General features: G+C 43.4%; 1 protein-coding gene across 4 annotated transcripts in view; it reads right to left on the bottom strand.

Moving 5' to 3' along the window:
- The window catches only part of LOC114011334 (myelin-oligodendrocyte glycoprotein-like), a 33,971-nt gene extending 6,912 nt beyond the window's left edge, over nucleotides 1-27,059 (bottom strand). Inside the window, exons 1-5 of one of the 4 annotated variants that reach the window (XM_055802527.1) lie at nucleotides 26,899-27,059; nucleotides 22,767-22,828; nucleotides 6,517-6,698; nucleotides 3,470-3,553; nucleotides 3,005-3,057 (exon numbers count right to left, since the gene is read on the bottom strand). In XM_055802527.1, the coding sequence (XP_055658502.1) occupies nucleotides 3,005-3,057; nucleotides 3,470-3,477 (61 nt within the window). In that variant the 5' untranslated portion in view covers nucleotides 3,478-3,553; nucleotides 6,517-6,698; nucleotides 22,767-22,828; nucleotides 26,899-27,059. The remainder of the gene's footprint in view (nucleotides 1-3,004; nucleotides 3,058-3,469; nucleotides 3,554-6,516; nucleotides 6,699-22,766; nucleotides 22,829-26,898) is intronic. The other 3 variants (XM_027782552.2, XM_055802528.1, XM_027782553.2) reach the window with 3 other exon arrangements.
- Between the last annotated feature and the right edge of the window lie 537 nt (nucleotides 27,060-27,596).

The following is a 27,596-nucleotide window of genomic DNA, read 5'->3' as shown; positions in this document are numbered from 1 at the left end:
CTGCTTTCCTTTGGTTTTCAGCCGAAAATCCCAGTCCACTTTTGCCCAACAATGTAAATTCTTAGCTGAAAAAAACCACGTATCCCCAGTGCTATTTCTGGTCGTTGGTGGAAGGAGAGTCTCCTCACTGCGTGGAGAGCTCAACCATTTTCAGAAGGTATCTGCTGCTGACCAGGTTTTGCTTCTCAGAGGGAACGTGAATTACAACAGTATGCAAGCAAGAGTCTCTATTTATAATAAAGCCGAGTCTCCGCTGTACTGTGCCCTTACTGGCACAGCATGTACGACCCTGTGCTCCCCAAGGAGACTGCCTCAGCCCTGCAGTTAGTGGCACACCCAGACAAGGCCATTAGCTGTACCCAGCACACCTGGATGGCCACTGTCACCTGAGGAAGGGCAGGGAGGGGGGCAGGAGCCTGAGGCCCATCCCCAAGCTGTGTGGGGCTGGGGAGCCGAGCAAGGCTGTGCTCAGCAGGGTCTCCCTGAGGCAAGGCTGAAAGTTGACTGTAGTTATGGTTGGCCACGGTTAACTAGCCATGCTGGGGAGATGAGTGTCCCTGAGGCGGCTGTAGGTGTTCTGTAAGCCCTGGAAGAAGTGAGCCTCCAGAAGAGCTTTCTGGTGGGAAGAGTCCTGTCCACAGGATGCCATTAGGAGAGAGCTTGCAACGTATGGGGTTGTGCATGGATGAAGAAAAGATGATCCTGAAATCAACAAAACTTGTGGCTCTATTCAGAAAAATAGACAATAAGCATTTGCTTAGTGAGCAAAAGAGGGAGAGTGTTGGTCCTATCTGCTGATTACAGTCACTTCTAAATTTGACACTGGTTTTAGAAGTGCACCTGTTTGGTTTTGGGCTCTTTATTCTTTTCCTGAAAAGACAGTGGTGCCCAGCATATCTGAGCTTAGCATAACTATTCCTTTCCTGCATGATACAGTGTACAAAGCTTGTAACACTTGTGATGACCCTATGAAGACCCACAGGGTCCAACACACCCTGCCCTACATTGCTTTCAGCTGGTAAAGCCAGGGCAGCAGGAGGCAATAAAGGAGGCACAGCTGACGTTGCCTGGGACAAGAAAAAGTAACTGAAATTAGTTGTTTAACAGACCCTACAGCTGTATGAGGTCTTTTGTAGATGAGAAGAACAGAATTCTAGGCACAAGTCAAAGCAGCACCCTGATGGAAGCTAGCCTTGAGGAGCATAAAGTCATGCTAAAGACCGCTGATGCTGTGCTAAGCTTTTCACTAAGGCTATTGATGCTCCAGGAGGTGTGGAAATCAAGAGCAGCCTGGCCAGAAGACTGAAGCAGCTGCACAGCGAGTGGTGGGGATGGTGGCAGCCGCTGCTGGGGTGTGTGAAGCAGGGTGAGTAGTGCTTACTTGATCTACCTAGTAAGCGTTGTGTGTGGAGGATGCTGTTCTCAATTTTGGAAAAAATGCACGTTGGCACATAGCTTTCAGTTGCAATTATAGGATTGAAATGTAAAGTGAGATGAGTTTATTTTGTGGATTTTTTTTTTGGTGTGTTTTAAATATTGCCCAAATGTTTAAGACTATTGAGGTGAAGTTGAGTGTGCTAATTTAACCAGTCGTTAAGATTCCTGTAATGAGAAAACACTGCTACTTCAGTATCCAAAGCATGGTGCAGGGAAGCTCATAAATACTGGGCTTTTTGGTTTCCCCTTCCTTTCCTCCCCTTGAAGAGGATCTAGGGTAATCATTTTTGTTTATTGATTATATATTGCTTGTACAAGAGGAATCTAGGATGCCAGTAGGTGATCTAGAGTTTATGCCTTGTGGAAAGCTCTTGAGTGCATCTCTCAAGTTTGCTCTGGTGATACTAGTACAGTTCTGACAGAGACAAAGTAGTTTATTAGTGGAAGTGATGGGTTAAGCAGAAAAGTGTTTCAGTGTTAGAAACCAGGCAACAGAGAATTTCTTGTTTTTCTGAGTACTTATGAGCCCAAACTGAAATGGGTTACCCTGACAAGGTAGTGTTGTGTGGTTCCTTACAGGCTCATGTCTTGCCTACATCCAAAAGTATTCTGGGGAGGGTAGGGGGTTGTTTGCAATGCCAGTTGCTTGCTCAGAAACACTGAACTTGAATGCCCTTATTTTAGGGGGTGGATGGAGGGGGAAGAGTCAAAGGGTAGTCACTGAAATGGCTTTGCATGCTTGCAAGTGCACTCAGCTGCTGAAAGAGCACACCTTAAGTGGCAATAGACTTTTCACACTGCTATGTGGAGATGTGTGAAAATTTTCCCTAAAAATGTCAGTTGTGCTTCCAGAAGTGAGAGAGAGACTAGTTCCAGATGAAGTGTAACCTCCTGAACCACCAAAGCACCTTGTAAATGCACGACACTTCTGGGCAAACAGAGGAGTCTTGACCACAGACAGAAGTCTTAATATTGCCCAAACTGAGCCTCAGATAAGGAAATTACAGGGACTTGCCCCTGCAGCTTGTATAAAACTCCCTTACTGGCATATACTAGTGTATCTCTTTCATAGGGAAGATCGTATCTAATCTATATAATGTCAGAAATCCAACTGCTAGAACATGGCAGAGCATGTGCAAAGATTCAGGGGGAGAAACTGCTGCTGGGCTCCAGTCCTTTCACTTACCTGGTTATGCCTGTAGCAAGCCCAGCTACTTAATGAGTTTAAATACAAAAACAGATGCAAGGCAGTTGGAGGTTGTAAAGGATGAGATTCCAAGTAACCCTTAATATTATGGAAATGTTAGGGTATTTTTAAGGATGGGGGGAGGATAAACTTCACATATGTGGTCCTGAAACACCTTAAACCTTGAAACTACTTCCTTTCAGATACAGAGGTTTATCTGAAGGTTATTACCTGTACTTGCAAACCTTGGACTGTGATGAAATATATTCAAAGCAAAGCATGTGTTTGTTTTGTTTTGCTCCAAGATTCTCAGTTTTCAGTTTGTGTATTCACATATAAATACTTCCACAAACTCCAAGATGTGTGTTACAGTATATTTACCTCTGGGTAAAGATGCAAGCAGTAAGCAGGCAACCATCCAGAGACCAGTCTCCCTAATAAAGTGAGAGAGAGAGAAATGGCAAATGCTTTGTTAGAATGCTAGAGCAGAGATCAAAGACCTTTTCTCTGGCGTAACTTATGCCCTGTTTCACAGCTTCATCTGTCAAGGGAGTTTGGATACAAAGCTGGATGGGTTAGAAACTCTGTCTTGTTTTGTCATCTAGTTTTGGTGTGGATTGTATCTCCTGTCTGTAGATCTGAGGTTTCTCAAAGGTTGTAATGGGATGGGGCTTTCAGCTGCAAACACCAGACCCATACTTCCCACTTGCATTCTCATGTGAACAAAGTTAATTGTGTATGCCTAGTCATAGTTTGCTTTTGAGGTTATTTTCTATTGACAATTAAATTAAATTCCCTCTGCCCCCAAACTTCAGTTCTTCGCAGCACAAGAAAAGTGTAGCTTACAGTTTCATTTTTGTGCTTTCCTGGCCCTTGGGAATCCCTCCCCGTTGCGAGCTTCACCAGGCGCTCCAGCTGCTACTTCTGTCTCTGCAAAAGAGTGAAAAGCTCTTAATTTTTGTTGCCGCAAGCATTTGTCCAGAAGAGGATAGGTTATTTACTAGCATTATGTTTGCTGTGGTTCAGTCTGTTTTCTTTCACTCTATGTACACAATACAGCGTATTATTATATACACTTTGTGTATACAGTATACAACAGAGTGTATTTAAACTCTGAATACACTCCTACAATATGCAGAGTGTATTTATTTTCACATGTAACATGGATGTGAATCACAAGCTGTGCTCTGACTAGCCTTGAACTTTCAGCCTAGTGAAGGGATTCTTGTTCTACAGCCAGCTGAGATCAAAGAAGGCAGTGAAACCTCATGGTTTTATCTATTTATCAAACATGTTTATGGTTCATGTGTTTATCAAAGGGTGTAGACACCATTCCTCAGAGTACCAAACACCACCCAAGCTGCATATCTACCAACAAAATGCAAACATGGCTAATAAGCCTATATGGAAAATGCTGCTTAAAAGAGCTTCTTCTCTAAGGAGGCTGTTAAATCGGGTACTTTCTCAAAGAAGGTAAAAAAACCCAAAACAACCACTCCAGAGTTGGGGTCAGGGGGAAGAACGTGGGTTTTGGGCTTCTTCTCCTGGTCGTCACAGCACCTCGTAGCTTAAGGAGTACAAACATGTGAGTGATTATTCCTCCCTAGTGTGCTCCAGAGATAATGCTGATGGTGGAAGTAGTGGTTTAGCCAAGGTCCTTTTCCTGCTGAGGCAGCTCTGTCCGGGGAAGCTGCTGGTGCTGTTGTCCTGCCTAGTGCTCCTGGTGCAGTGGCAATTCTTGGGGTGAGCAAGACCCGAGAGCTGCATTGCTGTTTCTCCCTCTCTCCCCATGGCCAAGCCCTGGTTATGCTTCACTTACCAGCCCCTTCATGATACTTAGTGCAAGTCATCTGCTGTCTTTGGCTTCTTTGACATTAAAATCGGTGTGTTCTGTGTGTTTGTGGTGAACTTCTGTGGTTGCCTGCCTCCCCGTTGTAATGGTTAGTGTTTCAAGCAAGGGTATAAATTGATGCAAAGTGAGCTTATTCCGTGTTTCCTTCCTGCCTGCCTTTTTCAAAGTGAACTGAGGTGCTTATGGTCACTTTTATTTGGCTGACTAGTTCTTCATGGTGGCCCGTGGAGTTTATCCTCTGTTTCAGCTTTGTACCACTCCACATAATGCTGCTCTTACCATGAGCAAACTTCTCTTGCGCTCTGGTTGGATAGTGGGGCAAGAGTGGGGTGGACTGGGGGGGACTAGAGCTCCACAACAACTTACTATTAGGCAGTAGCAAGGTCTCTCACCAGGCTGAAGGAGGAAAGCCTAGCAGGTGGTGCTCTGTAGTGGTACTGTGGCCGTGCCCGCTCTCCCCATAGGTAACGGGATCCTTATGATATCTCCCTACGTGGAAAGAACTAAAAATTTGGTAGGTGTGGCCAGCTAACAGGTCTGTGTAAAGGTGCAATAGCGGCAGACAGGAACAACCTGAAGGTCAGAGCCCCTAGGGGTGATGTCATCCTTCTGAAGAGTCAGTTGTTCTCTAACAGTTTTGATTCTGACTCAAGACCCACATGAAAGGGGTTGTTCCAGCCCAGCCAGCTTGTTTGCGCCTCTGACTGGTAACTCCCACAGAGTCCCTGTGGGGTTTCTGGTTCTCACAAACACCTGTACAAAAGTCTTGGACTTGGGAGGAAGTGGGATCAGAGCTGAAATACCAAATCGCACGTGAATGTTGAGCTCTCCTGCCAGCGATGTGCTTTTGTTGCTTCCCTACTGAATGTTAAGCTTGTGCATGAAGAAGGAGCAAGGCAGGTCTTGTTTTAGGAGACGTTATCTAACTGCAGGAATGCCTCAGACTAGTCCAGCTGGAGCACCTGACCCTTAGTTTAGCTTAATCCAGTGCTGTTTAGTTGAAATAACATTTCTTTCTGGATTGAGCTGACTCTGCTTGAAACAGAGACGTTTACACTGAGCCTCCAGAAAGATTGTTCTTGGTATGCTAAAGGGGACATCTGTTCCCATCCGTGCAGTTCAGCAGGTGTAAGATATTTCAATCACCACGTGGATCAGCATTTTAAATAATTCATTTCTCTGTGATATTTCCCTCCGTATTTTTTTTAATAATTATTTTTAAGTGCTGGTTTCAATGAAATGGAACTGTAGGAAAGTAACAATTTTTTTTTCTTTGTAACTTTTTAAAAGTTGATCCATTTACTGTTCATTTTAAACTAACAAAGGAATTATTTAGGAATTATTTTTCAGAGGTTAAAACAATTGAGTAATGTTGTGCAATGAAGAATCACTTCCTGAAGAATTAAAATACAACTTTTTAACACATTAACATACCTGGAATAACTAAGGCATGTGATGTAATTAAAGCATATGATTAAATTGCAAAACACTGAACTACTTGGCAATGTCTTGTCACATGTGCGAGGCCATTTACTGAACACACTGGCTCAGCCTGCAATAAAATTAAATTAATCAAGTAGGCAAGTAACCAAATGTTCCTGCTGCCTGTAGAGTAGCAGGACTTCATGTTCCAAAGTAAATTGATTCAAATTGTTCCTTTCCAGTGCAGGACGGGTAGGGGTGGGAAAGGGTCTACATGCTATCGTTGAAGGCTTTATGCTTTTGGAGCACTAAAACTTTCCCTCTAAAATAAAGAAAGAAAATGGTATTTTCCATGAGTGCTCCGTTAACCCTGGAAATAGCGTTGCTGCACTACATTAAGGACATTCTTTTGTGAATAGCTCTGCTGGTCAGGATAGTTGGAGTGCCAGGAGGAGAAAATGCTGTGGGTAGAGGTGCTGTGCAAGAACATGTTCTGTGCAGATGGGGTTTATTTTGTTGGTTGGTTTGTCTGGGTTTTTTCTGTTGCCATAAACCTTGCTCTGAATTCTGTGGGCAGCAGTTAGATCATCGGGGATGGTGCAGCTGGAGCGTGACTCACCTGTGATCATACAGTGGGCAGCAGTTCTGGTGGCTGGGTGGCTGGGTTACGGTACCAGGAAAACCAGCTGGTTTCAGTGATCAGTCCAGCAGTGCCTTGTAGCCACAGTGCACCTGTATGCTTTCACTGCAAGGAACGGTCTGTTTGGGATCTAGGCCAGAAAGGACCCTGGAACTGGAAATCTAGAGGAGTGTGAAAGGCTGTTATGGGACAGTGGTCTGAAGCAGGGTGGTGGCCAGGGCGAGGAAGGAGATGCTGAGCTGGAACCCTTTTGACACGGAGGAGGAACCTACCTCTGTGTGGTGTCTAAGTGTAACACCGATTTAAAAATCGTTGTGAACTACATGGACATGACCATTTGGATGTTATATTGAAAGGACTGATTTGCTTGTTAGCTCTTCCACTTCACTTGCCAGCCTCCAATACTGGCTGAGTATCATAGGTAATGCAGCTGGGCACTGAGTGAATGAATGGTGATACAAGTTGGAATAGGCACCACTGGCTGTTAAGGACACTGGTAATTCAGAAAGGACTAGCCAAAACCACCTAGCAGATGAATGAAGGCCACTGCCAAGAAGGAAACGGCTCACTGTGCACCTGGCAAAGCATTGCAGCTTAGTCACTGATAGTTTCTTCAAGTATTCCCCCCCACCCAGCCTCATACGCCTTTGGCTTTTGAGAACAGATTTATGCCAGCTGACCGTTGTTACTGATGCTTGTAAGAGGACAGAGGGACCTTTCTCCCCAACTTTGTGAAATCCTGAAAGCACCCTGAGCAGAGAAGTGTTGCCTTACTGTTCCTTATCCACGTCAAGGCAATTTTCTGTCACTTCTTTAAATGCTCTCTGCTCTTGTAACCATGCGGTCCTTTTACCTTTAGGTAAAAGCTAATAGCTAGTAGAAAGCTAATGAGTGATCTTGCAAGCGGAAATTACGGTCTGGCTTCTTAGAGAAAGTTCTTATGATGCAACAGTCTGTACTGAAACTGCATGATTACTTCTGATCTTATCTGACAGCAACCTGTAAACAAAACGAGGCATCATTTAGAGACCTGTCCTGTAATTAGTTCAAGGAAAGATATGTAAGAGGTCTTAGTAAGGGACATGCAATCATGTATCCAAAAATGACGGTGGCTTTCTCTTTTAGGGTTTTAGATTTTTGAAATTAATTACCCTAATTTGAAAGCAATTTTCTGGGGATTTGTGAGCAGGCCATGTTCCTGCAGCTAACCGCTGTGTGATTCACCCTCTCCGCTCCAGGCAGTGGGAAGAAGTGCTCTTTGCCTGCTGGGAGACTGTCTGGAGCTTCAGGCTGCAAAATGTGCTGTAGTGGCAGCTGAGTCTTGGATTGGATCCTTATCCTCAGGTGCACTGTAGCAAACTTCATGCACTTGTGAGGGTGGCTGATCTGGTTTTCACGTTTGTTTGTTTCAGCAAAGTTTACAGCTGTTTAAAGCTCTCCAAACTTGTCCTTATCTGCTGTGGACTGGAGTGTTGTGTACCCTGTCCGTGCTCCCCTTCTTCCCTCGCCGTGCTCCAGTTGCACTGCCGATGCTGTGGAGGTGGTAGCTGGGGTGCTGGTTTGGGGCTTGGCTATGTTTCCCCATGCTGCTGGAATTTCCCACTGCCTGTTTAAGGCTTGTCGTGGGCCACAGTCAGGCTCTGGGGACTGAAAGATTGTTACCAAATGCATACCTAATCTGAAAAGTTGTCCCTTTTCAGGGGTAAAGAACGACTGAGTAATAGTGCATGGCTTTCAACCACTGTAAAGCTGTACCCCATACAGAGTATAGCAGCAGGAACATACACGCCTTGCCCTGGATTTGAATAGATAGTTTTGGAAAGAGGGAATTTATCCACATGTATAGAAATAAAACGTGGAAGGGGGGAAACAGAAATTACAGTCTATATCTGATCAGAGTTTCCAAGATTCAGACCCAAACATCTTCCCAAAGGTTTGGAGGAAAATGGCAAAGCTCTGGATCTGTCTGGCCAAGAAGGGAGTATGTATAGCTAGCACATTTGATGATAAACTGGAATGCTCAGGAAATTAGACTTTATTCTTGATTTCAAAATAACCTTTCTGAATAGCTCCCAGACTAAACCGAGGTTTTTTGTGGCTTTGCAAAATGGGAAGGGTTTGGGTGGCTCAGGACTGATGCTAAATGTGGAATGTTTCATTTCAACTTTCAGAAGGAAGAAAGCATGCCCTTGGCATGCAAGTGAGCAGAATTCAACACTGATCAAATGATGGTCCTGTGAGTATTTAGTGGTTTCACATTGTTTGGTCTGACTGAATTCTCAGGCAGTCAAGATACATGCCATCCATACTTCCAGCTATCATTTCTGACGAATTTTGTATCTGTCATCTGCTTGATTCCTTTGGGTGCAGGTCAATCCAGGGACTAGAAGGGTGTCTAGATCCCAGAGGGGATTGCATCACTGCTGCCTGTGGGGTCTGTTAGGCTGTTTTATGTGGCAACTGTCCATAACTTTCCGTAATGGGCTCTTAGCCCGTTTTCTTAAAATGTGCTTTATGCTTCATGTAACAAACTTTTGTGCTAGATTTAGCCAGTAGATTTTCAAGAGAATGCTGCTGCTGTGTAGGGTGGCTGGGCAGTGCCTTTCATTTGCTTTATTTCTGTCGGAAAGACTCTTCACTTCGGAAGCAGTTTCTGCCTAGCAAGAGTTCCCAGCCTCATTTATCCCTGTCTTGTATGTCAAAAGCCCTCTTGGGTTTCTGGGGGCTGCAGATTTGATGCTGTCTGGGTAGGAGCTCAAGAAGCTCAGCCTAAGTGTATGGCGTATCCCACCCTTTGCCCGACCTTGTGCTTATGGGGTGAGACTTACTCCCTGTGACTAGTGGTGTGCAGTGGTCTCATGCCCTTTTATGAAACTTCTGAAGAGAAACCAAGAAGTCATTGTTCCTTTTTGTGATGTCTTTCTGACAGCTCCCCCCAAAGTTCCTCTTTCTCTCAATTCCTTTTTGCTCTTCTGAGAGTTTCCATTGCTCTTTATCTGCCAGTTCCAACAAAATGTGGTGGTGTTTAGTTTTTTTCTGTTTTGATGAATAAATTATTCTCAAGAATAAAGAGCTGTGCTTTCAAGAGCTTGCAGTTACATGAAAAAGGCATAGGTGTGGGGGTTTTTTTGGTTTGCCTTTTAGAAAACTGTAGCCTTAAAGAAGCATCTCGCAAGTGACAATGCGGAAAGAGGCAAGGTTTCCTTCAGCTGAATCAATATAGTGTATTTTTTTCTGACTTCAGAGGCAGTTCCTGTCTGTATATCTGCTTCGGGTACTCTCTGGATGATGATTTTGTTTACTGTTGATTAACCTCTGAAGACAGAGGTATTGCAGAGTAAAATATCAACATGAAATATGGACTTTAATTTTTCATTCTTCACTGTGCATTTCTTCTTCTGGCATGTGCTCACTGACTCTTAAATCAGTGGCTTTACTTGATTCTGGAGCACTCTATTAAAAAACCAAATAACTAAGCTGATCCTTAGATTCACTTACGTGAGGAGTCCTGGAGACATTATTGTTAACTGATGTCAGTAAAAACGTTTGTTGAATTAATGCAACACTGACCAATATTAGTATTTCTAAAGTGGATGATTTGAAGCTAGTTGTGACAATGACACCTGGTCTGGAAGACAGATATGATCTAATTTGGGTTACTAGTACTACTTTGGGGTAGAGACCTCAACACCTGTGAAAATAGCTCCCAGTAGGTGCCTACTTATTGCCATAACCTCTAAAAAGCTTAGTTAGCCCTCTTACTGCCTGTGAGTGTGTGTGAGGTTCTTGCTGGCCATAAGCTGAGGTTAAACTTTTGTAGGCTGTATTGTGGTAGATGATGGGTGAAATAAAGCTATCTCACTGCTCTTCCTCTGGCCCTCTCAAGTACCTAAACATTATTTGTTTTTCCTTTAGCCAGTATGCCAAGCAATATGAATTCTTGTAATAGCTCCTCATAAATGAGATACAGGCAAGAAGAACCAAAATGGATCAAAGTACATGGGAAGTTCTTGCATATTATGGGTGTGGTTGACAGGTATTTCTGTTTACTCTTCCATGTCTGTCTCATGGCCTTTCTCTCCCACTGTAGTTATGATTTGCTTTAAAGGGTTTTGTGCCATCTGGATTAGAGATTCCCTATGTGAAATAATTCTTTTTCATTGAAGGACTGGATCATCTAATGCTGTTAATCTGTTACTTGTAGAAATATCCCTACAATGAAATGTTTCCGCACAGATCAAATTTCTTTGCAGCTCCATCATTCAGTGGACTCAGGTCCTCAACTTGCACCTACATTGGGAATCTCATGATTATTTGAACTCTTCTTTGTTACTAAGCTCCTGCACAGGGACAAGAACTCCCTGGTACATACACAGTTACAGGCTTCTCAGAAAAGCAGGCTAAAGGGGGTATTGCTGCTAGAAATCATGGAAAGCACAGAGCAGGGCTAGTGGCTGGCAAAGAGATGGGTGATACAGGGTGCTGCCTGCTGCTATGGAGGGATGGGCATCACAGAAGCAGTAACTGTAACTGTCTCTTGCTTCCCAGCTCCAGCCAGCCACCAGCTGTCTGGCTCAGCAGGGCTCTTGGTGACTTAAGCAAGAGCCTGTTTTGCCTGCATTCAAGCTGGGCCTGCTTGTAAATGCTGAAGCAGGCAAGTGGTCTGACCTTGGCTCTCTGCCTAGCACATAGGTTATCTCAGCAGTGTTTGATCTCTCCACTGCTTACAGTTGGTAAGTCTCTGAAAGCTCATGAGTGTGATCCCTTTCTTTGTTCTCCATCCCACGCGTACAGTGTCTTGGCAAAGTGCAGCTGAAGGTCTGTAAGCCCTAGGGGGGATATAGCTTGACAATAATCGATTTACTGAACAAAAAGCAAGAACAGTATTGAGCATTTATACTGTGAAGCTCCAATGCAAAAAAAAAAAAAATCTTTTTAAAACTGTCAAGCTGTCAGTATTTAGTGTAATGATTTCATAAATGTTTGTGGTAATGGCTTTAGCTGTGTCTTGCTAAATATATATTATCCATTGTACAAGTGTGTGTTGTTTCTTTTCCACTTCAGTCAGCGGTTATCTTTCACACTGAGGCAGGATTATAAAACCCCCTCGGTAAATGTCATCAGTCCAAAGAAGGGAAGAGGAAAACTCCCTCCCTTTGAACTTTCAAATTCATGTAGTGGATAAAGCCCAGTCACAAGGGAAAGGGAAAAAGGGAAATTCTGGGGTACTTTCCTAGGAAGCAGAAGGGAAACTATTTCAGGCTCAAAAGACCGCTTTGAACTGATAGCATAGTCAATAAAATGTCTTTATTACTTTTGTTCAAAGCCTTGTCTAAGAGGAAGTATAACACACTGACACCAGAGAATTTCCATTCTCCAAAATTACTTTCCACCTCAATACTGTGAGAGCAGGGAAAATCCTGGCCTGCAGATGTTTATTTTTGCAGGGAACAGTTGCCAGCAACAGGCTCAAGGACTACCAGTTGCTTTTCTGGATTGTGAGTCCTCTCTCCTCTTAGCTATTTCTAATTTGCACACTGTAGAAACCACCTTTCTTCAAGACCAGGTGATGTTAGTGATACATATACACGATTCTACCAAGATAAAATAGTCAGTTTATTTTTTCTCTATCAGACCTGTTACTAGGCAATACATCTCCTCCCTGATGTGTAACCCTACGATCAGTTAGATCCATATTTCCTGACAAGTGAGAAAAAGAAGAAATTTGGATGAAGTTCAGAAAATATTTATTATTGCCTTCTAGGAAGGCGTTAAGTATTCATCAACAAAGCGATGAGCCTCACAGGTAAATGAGGCCAATTAGTAGCCAGTGCTGTTGTAGTTGTTGCGTTGGATGTGGAAACACTGGGAATGGTGGGTCTGAAAATGGAAGCTCAGGATGCCAGGGTGAGAGGAGGAAAAGAAACTGAGGTTAACCAAGGTTGGCACGACTTGCCTTGGCTCTTCCCCAGAGAATGTTAGCTTGTGACCAAACTGACTGAGCCCTGTGCCAGGCACCTTGCTGGTGGCTTGTACACCTAGAAGACAAACTCTACATTACTGGCTCCTCTAAGTGACAGGAGCTCCCTGAGTCAAGTCCTGGGTTTTTGTACGAAGCTACAAAATGCAGTGTATAAAACATGGCTTATAAGCAGCTGTTCATCATGAAGTCTTTATAGTCCTGGAACAAATCCTGGGTCTGATCGATGGTATTAATTAACTCACTGATGTCACAGCTACTGAACCGAAAGAAACTAGTCTCTGCTCTGCCTGAGCTGTTGTCTCTAGAGTATTGCTCTGTTAAAGCAAAAGTGAAGGTATCTGGGTTTTATTTGTGGTTTGTTTTCTTTTAATGATTGTAAACAGACCTACAGCTGCAGTTTGTGAGAACTTTTTGAAGAGGGAGGAAATGTTTATAGAACAGCTTTCCCAGAGAGTGATTCACAGCATGTACCCAGTACCACCTGTGTCCTAACAAAGTATCGCTGATACTCCTGCATGTTCTGGATCACACCTTTTCTTATGCAAGGAAAACCAGGTAAGTTTTGAGTGAATGTAAGTAACTAAGAAAAAGAGGAGCTATTCTCTTTTCCGGGAGCCCATCTTGGCCTTCTCCATAGTTACCTAGTGAAAAGCACAAAGTACTCATGGAATTCTTTGTACTAGTAAAAAGATTGAGTCCTAGTAGTTCAAAGACTCTTGAACCAGTGACAAAAGTAAAGCTAACAGTTGCCAAATACAGTGCAAGCTTAAACCCACCCCCACTCCTCACAATGGAATTGCCTTCCCAACCCCTGCTTTTTTGAAAATATTTAAAAAGCTGAAGCCTATACGGTCTTTTAAACCTAGCTGTTCTAGCATCAGAGCAGAAAGTTTCTAGCTGTATGGCTGTATTACAAGCCTGAGAATGTTGATGTCCAATTAACTTTCTGTCCATCAGAGATGGACGCAAGTAGGATCCTAAAAGTGCCTGTAAGCACCCCATTTTTTTCTTCTTTTGCTAAGCTGAAAATAATTGTTCCAAGTGGAGAACAGTCATACACAGAGTTAATGGGATGTACACACAATATACAACACAGTTGTGTTGAGATACTGAAGTTATTTTGCTCAGGTGTTGGAGAACTGTAGGCTATTGGCTTGATAGCTGACATAGACTTACTGGCTGTCTGAAGCAAATATCTTGAACAATCTAATTTTGTAAGTAGGAAAAAGAAGAGTGGGGACCATAAGCACTCCCTGTAGGCCCTGTACTCTGGAATGTTTCTCAGTCACCTTAAAGCTCTCAGATTTTGTTGTTTAATACTTGGTTCATATCCAGTTCAGCCAAATTATTTTACAATCTGAGCTGCCCATCTGAAATATCTTAAGACTGATTGAATCCTGTCTCATTCTTGTCCCATCAGCCAAAGTACTTTTCCTGTTAGTGCAATAGCATTCCTTTATTTTTTTTAGCTCCATCTGTAATTGTGACCACACAGGGAAGTGCTGGAGGCTTTTCAAAGAAACAGACTTGGGGTTTGGAAGCAAAGAAAGTAACTCCTTTTTTACAAAGCACTGTGAAAAATCACTTTGTGTTTGCTTCCTATAGATAGGTTTCTATTCAGAACTGTAGCAAAAGGAAGAGGTGACATCCTTCCGCTTACCCTTTTCTGACAACAGTACCCTATTCTTCCTATGGCCATGTGTATGTACAACTAATTTGCATGTGTTGCCTGCTTTCTCCTTTAGGTATATGTGGGGATCTTACTGCAAGTTATTTCATTATTGTTAACTGTACATATGTCTTGGGAGAGAGGGGTGTGTGTATGTTTTCCTCTTTCTGTGGTGGTTCAGTGTCTTGACTTTCCTCTTGGAGACTGTAGGACTTCAACAGAGTTTCTTGTGAATGATTTTTAGGTGAGGGCTGTATTTGGCTGAAGTGCTGCTCTTCCAGAATTGGAAGATGGATCCTCAGCTCTGTTTGGGCTATGTTTTTCAAAAAAATCCAAATCCACCTCCTCCCATTCCTTCTCTTCCCCTTCCCCCAGTGGACTACTTTGCAGTAGAAGGGTCTCTTCCCTTGTAAGAAAGTGGAGGAGCAGTGTGAGATGGAAGCCACAATTTCTTTTGCTGTCACATTTCGTACTGCAATGTCTTTCTGTGACTTCATTTTTATATTACAAATCAGCACTGGAAGCCTTGCAAGCTCTCATCTTCAGGGCATAACTGATCTCTTCTCCCCCCCCACCCCACCCTGCCCCTTCTTCTCCTTTGACATTCTGCTCCACAGGCTTATGCACTAACATATTTTGAACTGATAATGTGTTAGACTCCATGCACTTCTCAACAGTGACTCTTAACAGCTCTATTGCAGCTGAGGCAGTGAGAAAACAAGCTTAAGTGTTCAGACCCAAACTCTGTTGGATTCAATTTCTGTTCCAAAGCAATAGCTTCTGGTAATGGGGCAGTAATGTTGCCTCAGAGAAGTTTAGAGCTGTTAGAAGCAAAAGCCAGCAGAAACCACTGTCCTAAGCCTAGGAAAACCTGAAGAAACCACTTTTCAGGTGTTGGACTAGACCACATGATTCCTCTTCTCCCCTGTAGCACAGAGGTGACTGTTGTGCCAGAGATGGTGGTGTGATTGAGCCATGCAATGTGGTGATGGAATAGAGGCAATGCAATAGGACGAAGAACTCCAGGAGCATGCAAGATGTAGTTAAGGATGACCTGGGCTAGTCTGTAGTGGCAACCCAGTGCTAGGGAAGGCCTGAGGTGGAGCTGTAGGAGGTGATTCTGAAAAAACAGGTATATTTAACTTATGTACCCCTCGCCTCTGATCCTCAAAGTTAGCAAATGCTAACTGCTATTATGACTTGGGCAGCATTTGTGTCCCTGCTCTGGCTTTGCTCCTAATCGGCTCATGTAGGCAGTAAAGCTTTACTTTGTGCAGGACTACCAGGAGTTGTGGATGCTGGGGAAGTACAAGTGCAATGTGTAAGCGTGGTCACTATCTGAGATACCCATGCTATCCCTCAATAGTGTTTTCTGTTGTTAATGATGGAGATGAAGAACCAGGCTAGATTTGTATGATCCAGCGGGGCACTTCTTATCTGGGTAAGAGCTGCTGAGTGCAACTCTCATGTGTGTCTTAAACACGAGGAAAGAAATAACTAGGACAGAGAGACTAGGAAGTCCAGCTGATGTTACTAAAACAGCAATACAGATGATATTACAAAGGATGCCTGAAGAAAAGAATGTTACTAGCAGTCAAGTTGGAAATGTTTTGCATAGGATGTTGAATTCCCTGGTAGAACGAGTGTGTCAAAGGAAGACAAACTGTTCTTCCATAACTGCTGGAAGAAAACTGTCCAAAAGTGCATGGAAAGGGCAAATGAATTCTGGCATGGATTCTCTGATGTCTCCTACTGTTAACACTTTTGCTCTCTAACACAGATTCTCTGGACCCTTACAAGAGCTGTCTTTATAGGGCTGTCTTGGTTTTGTCTTCTCTTTTGCCTTGAGAACTGTGCTAACAGAATCTCCTCTGGGCTTGCCTTTTTTTTCTTTTTTTTTTTTTTTTTTTTTTAATAGTCAAAGGGCTGCAAGGCATGTTGGAGAGAAGAGGGAGGAAGTAGGCCAGTGCTTTTCTTGATCACATAAGCCTTAATTTTCTCAAGAAATTAGTTTGTGAAATGTTAATTGCATCTTCACCTGACTGGTTGATACTCATCTTTCTGGATTGTGAGACAACAGAAAATCTAAGCCAGTCTTTGAACTTAACAAAATAAAGATAGCAACCCACTGTGCGGACTGATTATAGCTCCCAAAAACTATGTGGGAGGTAAGTCCTAAAAGTTGCTGGTTTTCAGATCATCTTTAAGTTGCTTTTTTAAGGTGATACAGTTCAGTGATAGTGGAGCTCTGGTAGCGAATTGCCTCATTTCCTCAAGGGGAGCTTACTTCAGTTGTAGCTGTCTAACCCTTTCACCCATTACTATGTTTAATACCAGAGAGCAGAAAGCTTGTCGCTTGAGAGTAGAACATACCTGCAAGGAAGCTGTAGAATTGAGAATTAATATCTGCAAGCAACCAGACAGTGTCAAGCTTATGAATGCTGTCCAGATGTCTGGTGTTGTAGTAGCACCTGATGGTCGCTTGATAGTGTGGGCAGTGGGGTCATCTTGAGGGTTGTGGTGGAGATCACTTTAGATATGGCCCTGGGCCCAAAGAAAGTACCTTAGTGATGAGTCACTGGATCAACTTTGTACAACTTTGCTGTAAAGGCAACTTTCTGGCCAGGTAGACAGGTTAGGAAAGCAGTGCCTGGACAGCTGTTGTCATCTCTTTTGTGTAACCAAGAGTCCAACAAAATTAACCTTTCTTCGTGACAGAGATGCTGTACAGAACTCTTACATGTTTATGCTGTTTTAAGCCTGTTGATAGGTAAAGACTTGAAAAGAAAGAGGAGCAGCTTGTGCAAAACCACAAGCTTTCATGCTGTGAAATGGAAGGTCAGTCAGACCTCTCTGCAGTCCTACGCTTTCAATATAGGAAACCCCCTGTGAAAGTTTAGGTAAACTTAGTTTTACAGTGTATTTTCAACTGGTACCAAACTGGAAGTTGAGGGTGAGAAATGCACATCCCAAATAAGGCTTGCAAATTCAGCAGGGCATTGCACTGGTCTGCAGCTTGGTCTCTAGGCTTCACCTTTCCCCATCGAGGAGGTAAGCTTTGTGACTGGATTAGGTTGTCAGCCTCGGGAACGACAAGTACAGTCAAATGACTTTGCAAACAATGAACTGATCTAAAGCAAAATCATCTGAAATTTTGTAGGGACTTAGCCCTTTGTGACGGGGCTCTACACGGAGCCCTGGGTTCTGCACACAGCAGCCTCCTTCAGGCACAGGAGGCAGCCTCCTAGGGTACTGGTCTGCAAGGAGCAGCTGGAGTGCGAGGAAGCAGCAGTTGCCAAGGTGGAAGGATCAGCAGCTGCTGTTTGGGGGCAAGGGTGGGAGAAGATGGGGACAGTTTCTCTGCCGTCTTACTTTACCCTTTCCCATCCCTTCATCCTCCCCTTTGCTCTGTAGTGGCGGGTGTGACCGAGCCCTTTCCTTTCCAAAACAGCAGCATATAGCTTCAGTAGTGCTGTTGGGAAGTCTTGACAGTGCTTTAGCTGAGGCACCCCTCGTGTGACAACTCCCTGCTCCCACCACACACACTTATCTCCCTTGAATGCCTACTGGTTTCCTTCCATTGACTAACATGCTGTGAAATACCTTCTGATGGCATCTCACGTTAGGATTTTTTCCCTAGAATGATCCATGCCCAGTAGCTTCTTCTGCAAAGGCTGAACAGGCTGCAGCACCACTAGTAGTTCTGGGAAGTTGGAGGAGCTGGTTCAGTCTCTACAGTGCCATAACAGATACAAGCTCTTCTGCACAGTAGCAGGTGCCAGTGGGCACATCTATTTCAGCACCCTTCAAGCTCTTGGCTTGCGCACAAGTGATGAAGTTTTGTATCATGTGGATAATCGCTGTTCTTTGGAAATCCAGGAATATGTGGGTTGGAGCATTACAGTGATTAGGTCTGTGCCACTGATTTTGGAAATGCTATTAAGCATATGTGTTGTACAGCAGCAAACTGCTGGTTGGGCACATGATGTACCTTGGAGTATAAAGGGCACAAAGATGTGCCATATTGTTCCAGCAACATAAAAAAAAATAAGTTTCAAGATGTACATGAGTGCAAATCTCTGATAACATCACCTTAGAACTCTGCATCCTTGAATATCTTCCCCAAGAATGTCAGAGAACCAATTTAATTTGGGAGGCCACCCATAACTGAGGAGATGTTATGACTATGTAGTTGTAGGGCAATGCTCCTCTGTCAAATGTTCTCTCAAGTGTTTCTCTGTCCACATATCCTAGAGCTGTGACATAAATGTTGGGGATCCTAGTTGTGATAATTCTTAAATAATGTTCACTCTCAAGATTTTCTGATAGTCTCTGCTTTAGTGTTCTGTTAAGGTGCATATTTACCCAAATCGGAGACAGAGGCAAGATCTCCTTAGCTTTATGTCATACCATGCTCATTCTGAGAACTCTAAACACCTGTGAATAACCTTGCTTTCTGTAAGTGAGAGCAAAACATGTGAAATACCAGCTGAAGGGATTGAAAGTGTTTCTGTACATGTGAGAGATCATTTTTTGTCTTTGGGTTTCTCTAACTAAAACGTCCTGTTACAGTTGTTTAAAAAAAATTACTTCATTCAGTTGTTGCAAGAGATCCATTTAAAATCATAAACGAAATACTTTAAAATAGTATTTATCTATATGCAGAGTATAGAGACAGGACCATAAATGGCTATGTTATTAGGCACCTTGTAGTATGCTGTGGATGTTTGGTTGGGGTTGAAGGGTTGTCCAGTCTTGCATATCTCAAAGTACTTATGAGTGTTCTTCTGATACAGCTAAAACCTCCTAAAACACAGTATTATTCAATGCACATCTGTTACCACTAAACAAGTGGTTTTTTGCTTTGCCATCAGATTCTAGGGAAACAGAGCCTTCTAGACAGATGTCTAACAAAGCTGTGGCCAGAAGGATTTTTGTCACTGTAATATGCCCCTTGCTTTTAGTCTTGGCAGGTGTAGCAGCTAAGCAAGTCTTCCTACTGCTGCTGGGAAGAGACGTGCTCCCTAGGCCACCCCTGTTTCCCACAGCTGAGCTGCCTGAATCCACTGGAGGTGGCCAAAGCCTGAGTTCTGAGTGTTTGTGGTAATGTATAACAAGACTTGGGGCCCCAGAAATGACTAAGCTCGGAGTTAAAACTATACAGAAACTTTGACTTGGAAAGACAGGATTCCTTTTCTCATTTGTATTTGTTTACTAGTAAAAAGAGCTGATGTGTTCAATGAGAACTTAAGTTGATTGTGTTTTGGTGATGGGAATGTGGAGACTGCCCACTGCTTACCCAAACCTGCATCTTGCCATTTTGGTTGGGGAAGTGGGGAGAAGTGTTTAACAGGATTTGCTGCGCAGCCTACTGCATACCTAACTCTCACAGGAAAAGGGATGTGATGTCCTCAGAAGAGTACCAAGCGCTAACTGATTAACTGTGGTATTGTACTTAAGATGTCTGGCAGCCGCCATTAAACTGAGGACTCGCTATAATGCAGGCAAACAAAATATTCTCTTTGAGTCTTTAGAGCACTATTATATGGCATTAAACGTAACGGCTGGTCTTTTTGTAGACACAAATGTCTGCTGTTTGTGAGAGTATGTAATGGAACAAGCTCTCTTCTTTTTCTCCTCTTGCTGACACCTTTGTGGAGAGTTGACTAGTAATTATTAGGTGTGATTGGTACTGCACTTTAACCGGTAACTGTGAAAGTAGAAGCTTATGTGTTGAACAAAAGGGAGAAATCATTCACAGAAAGCACTCAAACTATGTAAACTTTAAATGGCCTACTTCTGAAGCACTTCCTCTGAGCACTCATGGAAATTCTAAATGTTAACATGCTGATCTCATGCCTGCAGTTCAAAGCCCTTATGTTCCCATCCTACCACCAGATGGGATTTGAAGAGCCTCGTTAGTTATGTATCCTACAGTGCCTCAGATTGAGGACCTCAGAGCTGACCTTGGCACTTCTAGGATTGTTTATTTAGAAGACTGAAGTAAGAGTGCCGTGTGTTGGTCTTTCATAATCTTTCATTCCAGTTGTAAACAGTCATTCGGGAGATGAAGTTGAGGTGGCAGCTGGAGAAGGACAATGAACTCATTAGAGCAGTTCTGAAGTGGAACAGAGCGGTTTTTGGAACTGAAGAAACCCTATTTCTCAGCATTGTTCGGGGGAGGCAAAATACCTGAGGATTAGCTTTGCAGCTGTACAGCACCCTAGGCTCTGGAGCTACCCAAGATTAAATACCTGGTTTAGGCCAGGGCAAGTAAGACACGAGGTGACTCTGGGCTGCACCTTGCTGGTAGAGCTGATGGTGGTCTTGGCCATGACTTGTGTTACTTCAGCTGTGCCCTGTTTCTTACAGCTGCTCCACTCCAAAATCTCCTGTATCACGGGCTGCAAATGCAAGAAGGGTTGGAGCAGACACAAGGACTATTTCTGGATAGAAACTTGTTTATGCCTCTCAGCATAGAAGAAAAGTAGGGAAAAGGGGAACCAAGACAATAAGAGGGAATTCTAATCAAGGCTATCCTAACTCGGATCCTTCTCTCCCTTCTTCTGAGGTGTGGAAGAGATCTGTAGTTGGGGTGAGGTAGGGACACACTGCCAACCATGTCAAACCAGCAGGGTTGCTCTTAGATCAGCCTGTGCATGTCACTGCATCAGGATCAAGATGGCCAACTTCGGCTGCGAAAGCAGTATCCAGAAGATGCCTGCAAATTAATATAGGGGCTTCCTACCATGACCACCATAAAACTTGCAGCTGTAGTGAGGTACACAATTAGTTTCACCCTTTGAGTGGAGAATAATCTTTCACAGAAGTTTCCCATGAGGAAATTCAAAGATCCCCCAGCTAGAGCTGTCACACAACCCTGATAGCTCTTCAATTAGGTATTTTGTTTGGGTTTGAGAAAATTAAGGCTTCCTCCAGACTGATGAACAGACACTCCATATCATCATCTCCTCTCACTTCTTGGGTTTTACAAATGCCTCTGGGCACCTTGCCCCCACCCCTCCACCCCCACCCCCCTTGGAAGTCCCAAACACTTATTTCTGGGGGTTGGAGTGGGGGGTAGAGGGGAGGAATGTGGTTATTAGGTGAATTCCTTCGTCATAGCTATTTAAGAGAGAGTTCTTCTCTGGATAGTAAAGTACATTTGGGTTAAGAAGGAATTGTCACCTTTCAGGAAGTAAGAATTCATGGTAACTGCAAGATAAGTGTGTTTTGGGTGCAGTTCGGTGTCATTTGCACTGTTTGTTTGTGGTAAGAAGAAAAGGAAAAAAGAAGAAAAAGACAATGCCACCTCCTCCAAAGATGGGTAGCTGGAACACACTGAGTCTGCAGATGTACACGGCAGTCAGTTTACATGCATGCAAGGATGCAGAAGGCAAAATGCAGCAACTCCCTGTGCACCCTGTAAATCTGCTCTTTCAAAAGAACAATCAAGTTTAAGCTGGGCTGCCTCAGCAAGGGAAATGTGGGGAGTTCTGGATTCTCTTCCCTTTCCTGATGTAGACATAAAATAATCCTCTTCACAGCAATAATGTCAAGGATCTACTTGGCTGTAGCTCGGAAAGCTCTCTAACTGTGGTGACAGCTGACGTTGCTCTGGCAAGGCTACTGAGAAAGGAGCTGAAAGCAAGTTTGTTTTTACAAAAAAACTTCTGGTTCAGAACTTAAGTACATGGCAATGTAGAATACAGGGGAACTTGGATGTCAGGAAATGACGAAGCCAGTGAAGAGATTATACTTCAAAGGTGCTTAGTCAAGAAATACATTTGGACCCTATAACTAACTTTATTCATAAACTGAGGAGCAAATACCAGTCTCCATCTCCTTGCACCTTATCTTTCCAGCAACCTTGCAGGGAAATTGTAAGTGAAATAAAATAATACAGAGACCTGCGTAGTAATATACACACAAGGAGGTGTGAGAGGAAAACACCTGTGTGCAAAACTAAGTTGTAGAAATAATTTTAAAAATTAAAAAACGCTGGTGTTATCTGGATGAATAATTTGCCTGTTTTCTCCATCCTCCCCACTCTTCATTAAAGTTGTAACTCTTCAATTACACCAAGCAACAGGTAAATTTCATCAGCTCACTTCATTTATAGAAAAAAGTGAAATGGGAGTGAAACTTTACTAAACTGCAGTAACTGAAACCAAAATACTTGAAAAAAGTCCTTGCAAATGACAAAGTCCTGTGGTTTCATACGCTGCAGGTGCTCTTTCAGGATGCTACTGAGTGGTCTTACTGTTATGCTGCCTTAATGCCTGCTGTTCGGTAGGTGGGCTGGGTGCCTAGGTGTTAACTGATTCTGCTTTCCAGGAGTAGATTGCTATATGGATCCTGTAGTCATAGGTTTTGGTGTAAGCTCTTGATGCCCTTGTAGATCTGTGCAAATGGCAATTTGCTCCTCTTGGAGCCTTGCTTGCGCATTGTCCTCTCTGCTAACAGGGCAAGTCTTTTGCTGAAAGGGCACAGTTGAGCCACCTCCACTTACACTAAGAGTAAAGGGTCCAGAGGATGTGGTAAAGCAAATCATACATGAATATTTTGTATACATACATTTTCTGGAGTTTAAACACAAGGCTGACGACATGGGTTCAAGGTCTCCCTCCCGGACATGCCTGCAAGAAGATGGACACTCAGAGACTGGCTGAACTGTGGCAGTATCTGTTGCCGAAGCTGCCGCTATGTTGTAACTAGAAAAGCCGTGATGGGCTGAGCTTTTCTGCTGTGTGTGAGGGAGTTTTTCTTCCCTGTGGTTGCTTTGAAAGCAAAACCAGAAAGTGGTAACCCACAGATGGAGGATTAAAAAAAGTACTTGGCTCTGGGACGTTAGGAATTCTTAACTGAAGCAAGAGTGCAGTCACATCCCTTGTAAGAAGTTGCATGACTTAACATGGGCAAACTCAAAGCAAGTCTTCTGTGCCTGGAAATTGCCTAGCGTGGAGTTCTTGAGCTATTTATGCATTTATTGTTCTTAAACTGTTGGTGCTGGGGGGCCGGGGCAGAGTTGTTCTGATCAATCTACATTCCTAGGGGCTGATAGGCACATGGAGACCTCTGCAGTTTAGGACTCGTATATATTCTAGTCCTTCTAGAATAGATTATATTTTCTCTAGTTTGTGTTTTTTCTGTAACTTTCTTTACCACTCATCTCTGACTAAGCAGACATCTTGAAATACATAATGACTAAGTGGTACACACTTTCTTCCTTCAGTCTTACTGGGCACTTCCCTGAAGGTACTGTCCTCGTGCCAGTGATTTATTTTATTCTATTTACAGATGACTTTATCAACTAGCATAGGGAAGGACTGGTAGAAAAGTCTGGTGGCTGGAATAGGAGTTTAGAAAAAAGAAAATACAGAGACAATAGAGGGAAAGGCAGCTGAGAGAAGAACTAAATCTGGAATTGGCTACAGCCATAAAATACAGATTCCTTTTAGTGGTGCTGAAGGTGGCTGTAGTTTTATTTGTTCAGTACTCTATGTGAGCAGGAAGGAAAACTTGGAGAAAAATACCCAAACAAACAAAACAAATCCCAACCTCCTACTTTCAAAACAAAGCTCTCCTTTCCACCCCCAGCAATAAACCCAGTTAAAATCCCAAGTCAGTGTAAGTTCTGGTATGCCTCTGCTATACACCGCAGGTAGTAGGGCTGCCTCGGGCCAAGGCTGAGCAGGCACAGTACCCACGCAGCCCTATGCCGCGCTGACCTGAGCTCCTCTCCCAGGCCGGGAGCAGCAGAGCCCTGCAAAGCGTGATGAGGAGCTGCAATTAGTAACTCCCCATCAGCACAGGGCATTCACTCCTGTGCAACACTACGTGGAGACTGCAGCACTTCTCCAGACCCTGTTAACACAAGCACCGCTGCACCATGCCTTGCTGTGTGGTTAAGATGCACCTGAAGGTGCTGAAGTGCTGTCTTAAAGGCACATGGGCAGACATGAACTAAAATCAATGACTAGAAGTCCCTGAGGCTCAGATTCCAGGTAAATCTGCAGTGTGTGTACATTCCCCACGTGCCTCTGAAAATTGTCGGTGTTCAATGAGATGTTTCACTGAGTATATATTCGCATGCAGTCTGCGTGTGTATATATTTAATGGACTATGGCAGAAAAGTATCTTGTTCAGAGGATGGTTCATATTTTTTCCTCTCCTCCCCTCTTTTCTCTCGTCTGTTGGAACAAGGCTCTGTCCATTGACACGTGCCTGCTCTATTCCCTTGCCTGGACTGAACTGCCACCTTCTGTGTCTGTTTAGGAATGTTCAGCTTCCACAGGGGGCGGTGGGCTCTATAGGGTCATTGTCCTGAGTGGGAGTGAAGGCTGTAACACAGTTCAGAAAAGGAACGTAGCTAGAGGAGTGAAAGAAAGAAACCAGCTCAACTTTTTCAAAGGAGTCTTAAATGCTGATCATAGAAGCATAGAATGGTTTGGGAGGGACCCTCAAATATCATCTAACTGCCCTGCCTTCCACTAGCCAATACAGCTTCCATTAGACCAGGTTGCTCAAAGCCCCATCCAACCTGGCCTTGAAAACTTCCAGGGATGGGACATCCACAACTTCTCTGGGCAACCTGTTCCGGTGTCTTGCCACCCTCATCCTAATGAATATCTTTATGTCCAATCTAAATTTACTCTCTTTCAGTTTAAAACCATTGCCCCTTGTCCTGTTGCTACAGGCCCTAGTAAAAAGTCTCTATCTGTCTTATAAGCCCCCTTGAAGTGTTGAAAGGCTGCAATAAGGTCTCTACAAGCCCTTCTCTCCTCCGTGTTAAACAATGACAACTCTCAGCCTTTCTGCAGAGGAAAGGTGTTCCAGCACTGACTGGTTGTGCAGACCTCCTCTGGATCTGCTCCAACAGGTCCACGTCTATCTTGTGCTAGCAGTGAGCTGTAGGTGTCATATACAATGATAAGGTGGGGAACCCCCCCTAAAGAGTTCACTGCACTGGGGTGTGTGTGTGACTGTTGGTTTTGGGTTTGGTTTTTTTTTTTGTTGGTTGTTTTTTCGATAATATGTAGGTTTTTTCTGTAGAAGAGTAAAATGTCATCCATATTTGTCTCATGCCCCTTGTCGCCCCCAGAGTGGCTTCTCCAGCAGACAAAATGTCAAGAAGTGGTGACTGTTCCAACAAAAAATCAGTTTCTTGAATGTAGTACGTACACCTATACAACCTTATTTTAGGACTTACACTGTCTCCGGTTATGAATCGGAGCCTGTTTTGTAGTGTTCATCTTGGTAAACATTTCAGAGGCTGATCTGCATGACAAGAAGAGGTCTGGGAGATGAAAATTTCCTACCACCTCCTCCCCCTTTCTTGAAATAACTAATTAATTTCTCTAGAAGGAAAAATCTGTGCTGAACTCTGCCTTTAGATTGCTTTCACTTGTATTATCAAGCAAAACTCAAAACAATAGGAAGCTTTTTGATTTCATGAAAACTGAAATCTACAGCTGTGTGGATTCACTGCTCACTTAGGATTCAGTTTTAGTCAACTGGTGAAATGCTTCTGTTGATGTAGCCTTCAGAAAAGTAAAATTGTCTGGCTCTTGAGGGATCTGAGTTGCAAGTTCATACAGGGGTCTGAGAAATTTGGCTTCATGACATCAGTTGCTTTGTACTTTCTCAAGGTGTTTCTCTTCTACACCTCTCTCCCTATATTATCTTGGTGGGTACAGTTCCTTCTGAAGAAGGGACAAGCTATCAAAAATAAAAATAGATATTTTTTTTAAATGGAGAAGTTGGTTTAAATGCCCTGCTGTAGGGACTGCTATGTACGTCTGTGGTCTGTTTAGTTTTTAATTTTTTTCATCTAACATAAACCTTCCATCAAAACTCAAAGGCAACAAGTTCATCTGAAACCTACTTGTGCAACAGTGTCTTGTTATTGTCTTTTTCAAAGTCCACAGATACCGTGGTAACTCATAACTGGGGCAAATCCTCGTATGCAGTTGCTTGTCCTCTTTTTTTGTCTTTTCATGCTTTCACTTGATTTCTTCGCTTGCTGCAAACAGAGACCTCAGGTTTTGTGCAGCACAGGGGTTTTAGCTGCTATTACATGCTGTCAGTTTGTAAACAGCTACCTTCAGAGCCTGAAAAATTATATAGCGTTTTGGTGTGACTAGTATGTTGAGTGCCTTGCCTGAGCCTTTTCTCTTAGCTGACGTTTTGAAGCAGTAAGTGTGGTTGATTATTTTCAGCCCAGTGTTCATTCTCTGAACTTCACTAAACTGAAACTCCCCATTTGGTCACTTCTGTTGGTGTGCCAGTTTAATGACTAAAAAGAAGCAAAAAGATAAAGAGCAAAAATAAAGGCAAAAATGTACTCTGCGAGTAAATTAATTGGAGACGCCTTTTGGGGTGTCAGGTGAAAGATGCCTTTTGTTATAGGGGTAGCCATAGCCTTGCTTCTCAGTCTAAGTGTGCCTTAGCTGGCAGTCAGGGAAGGGGAGCGGAGTTACAGAGCTGAGATGTTTTAACTGGTAAACGCCTCAATCTGTACTTTTCCCCTCCAGCAAAAAGAGGGGGGGGGGGGGAGAAAACCAAACCATGATTGTTTCTTTTTCATTTTCCCCATGTCCACATCATCTGAAGCAATTGTAAAAGACCTTAGCCAAAAAGCCATAGCCCAGATACTGCAGTTTTAGCACTTTCTAGTATAAGACAGAAAACTTGATCTCTTACTTACCTGTGTGGAATCTCTCAGTATCCTGCCTGAATGTGCTGAGATTCAAACGTGCTGAGGAGCCTTTGCCTTGAAAGAGGAAGTGCAGAAGCCGGGCAGGATGTGGAGCAATGACTCAGATAGCAAAGGCTGCATTTCTTAACTAGCTGAGGAATAAAAGGAACCAGTGACCGTGCTGCTACAGTGTGCTCAGCTGACATAAGAACTTGCTAGCTACCACTCTACCAATAGTAAAAGCTCAGGAGCATTCAGCATTTCACTTTTCATCTTTCCCAAACTTTAGCTGCTTATGATAATGCAGCATTCTGGTATTGCAGTCCTTTCTAGGAGGACTATCTACCTTTTGTCTGATAAAATGTTTTACTTTCTTTGCACAAATGTGCCACTTGAAGATATTCAGAATAAGGATTTTGGTAATGCTTCTGAAATATCCCTTGCCTCTTAGCTCAAGCAGGCACTTGAGACTTTGCCTTTGCCTAAGACTCCCTGACCTGATGCCCTTCCACCAAGGGTACTTCTTCCTTGTTCCAGACTTTCGCCCAGTCTCTGGGACCTGGAATTCTTGAAGGCCAGTCTTGTTAGTAAAGACAGGTCCCCTGCCTCTTTCAGCAGTGTGCCCACAATTTCCCTAGCCTTCCCTTCTTTTTGTCTCCTATGTATGTATAGAAGCCTTTCTTGTTGTCTTTGGCATCCCTGACTGG

This window comes from Falco peregrinus, chromosome 4 (assembly GCF_023634155.1).
Source record: "Falco peregrinus isolate bFalPer1 chromosome 4, bFalPer1.pri, whole genome shotgun sequence".
Taxonomy (NCBI): Eukaryota; Metazoa; Chordata; class Aves; order Falconiformes; family Falconidae; genus Falco; species Falco peregrinus.
The sequence above is the reverse complement of the archived record's forward strand: the minus strand, read 5'-3'. Positions and strand labels throughout refer to the sequence as shown.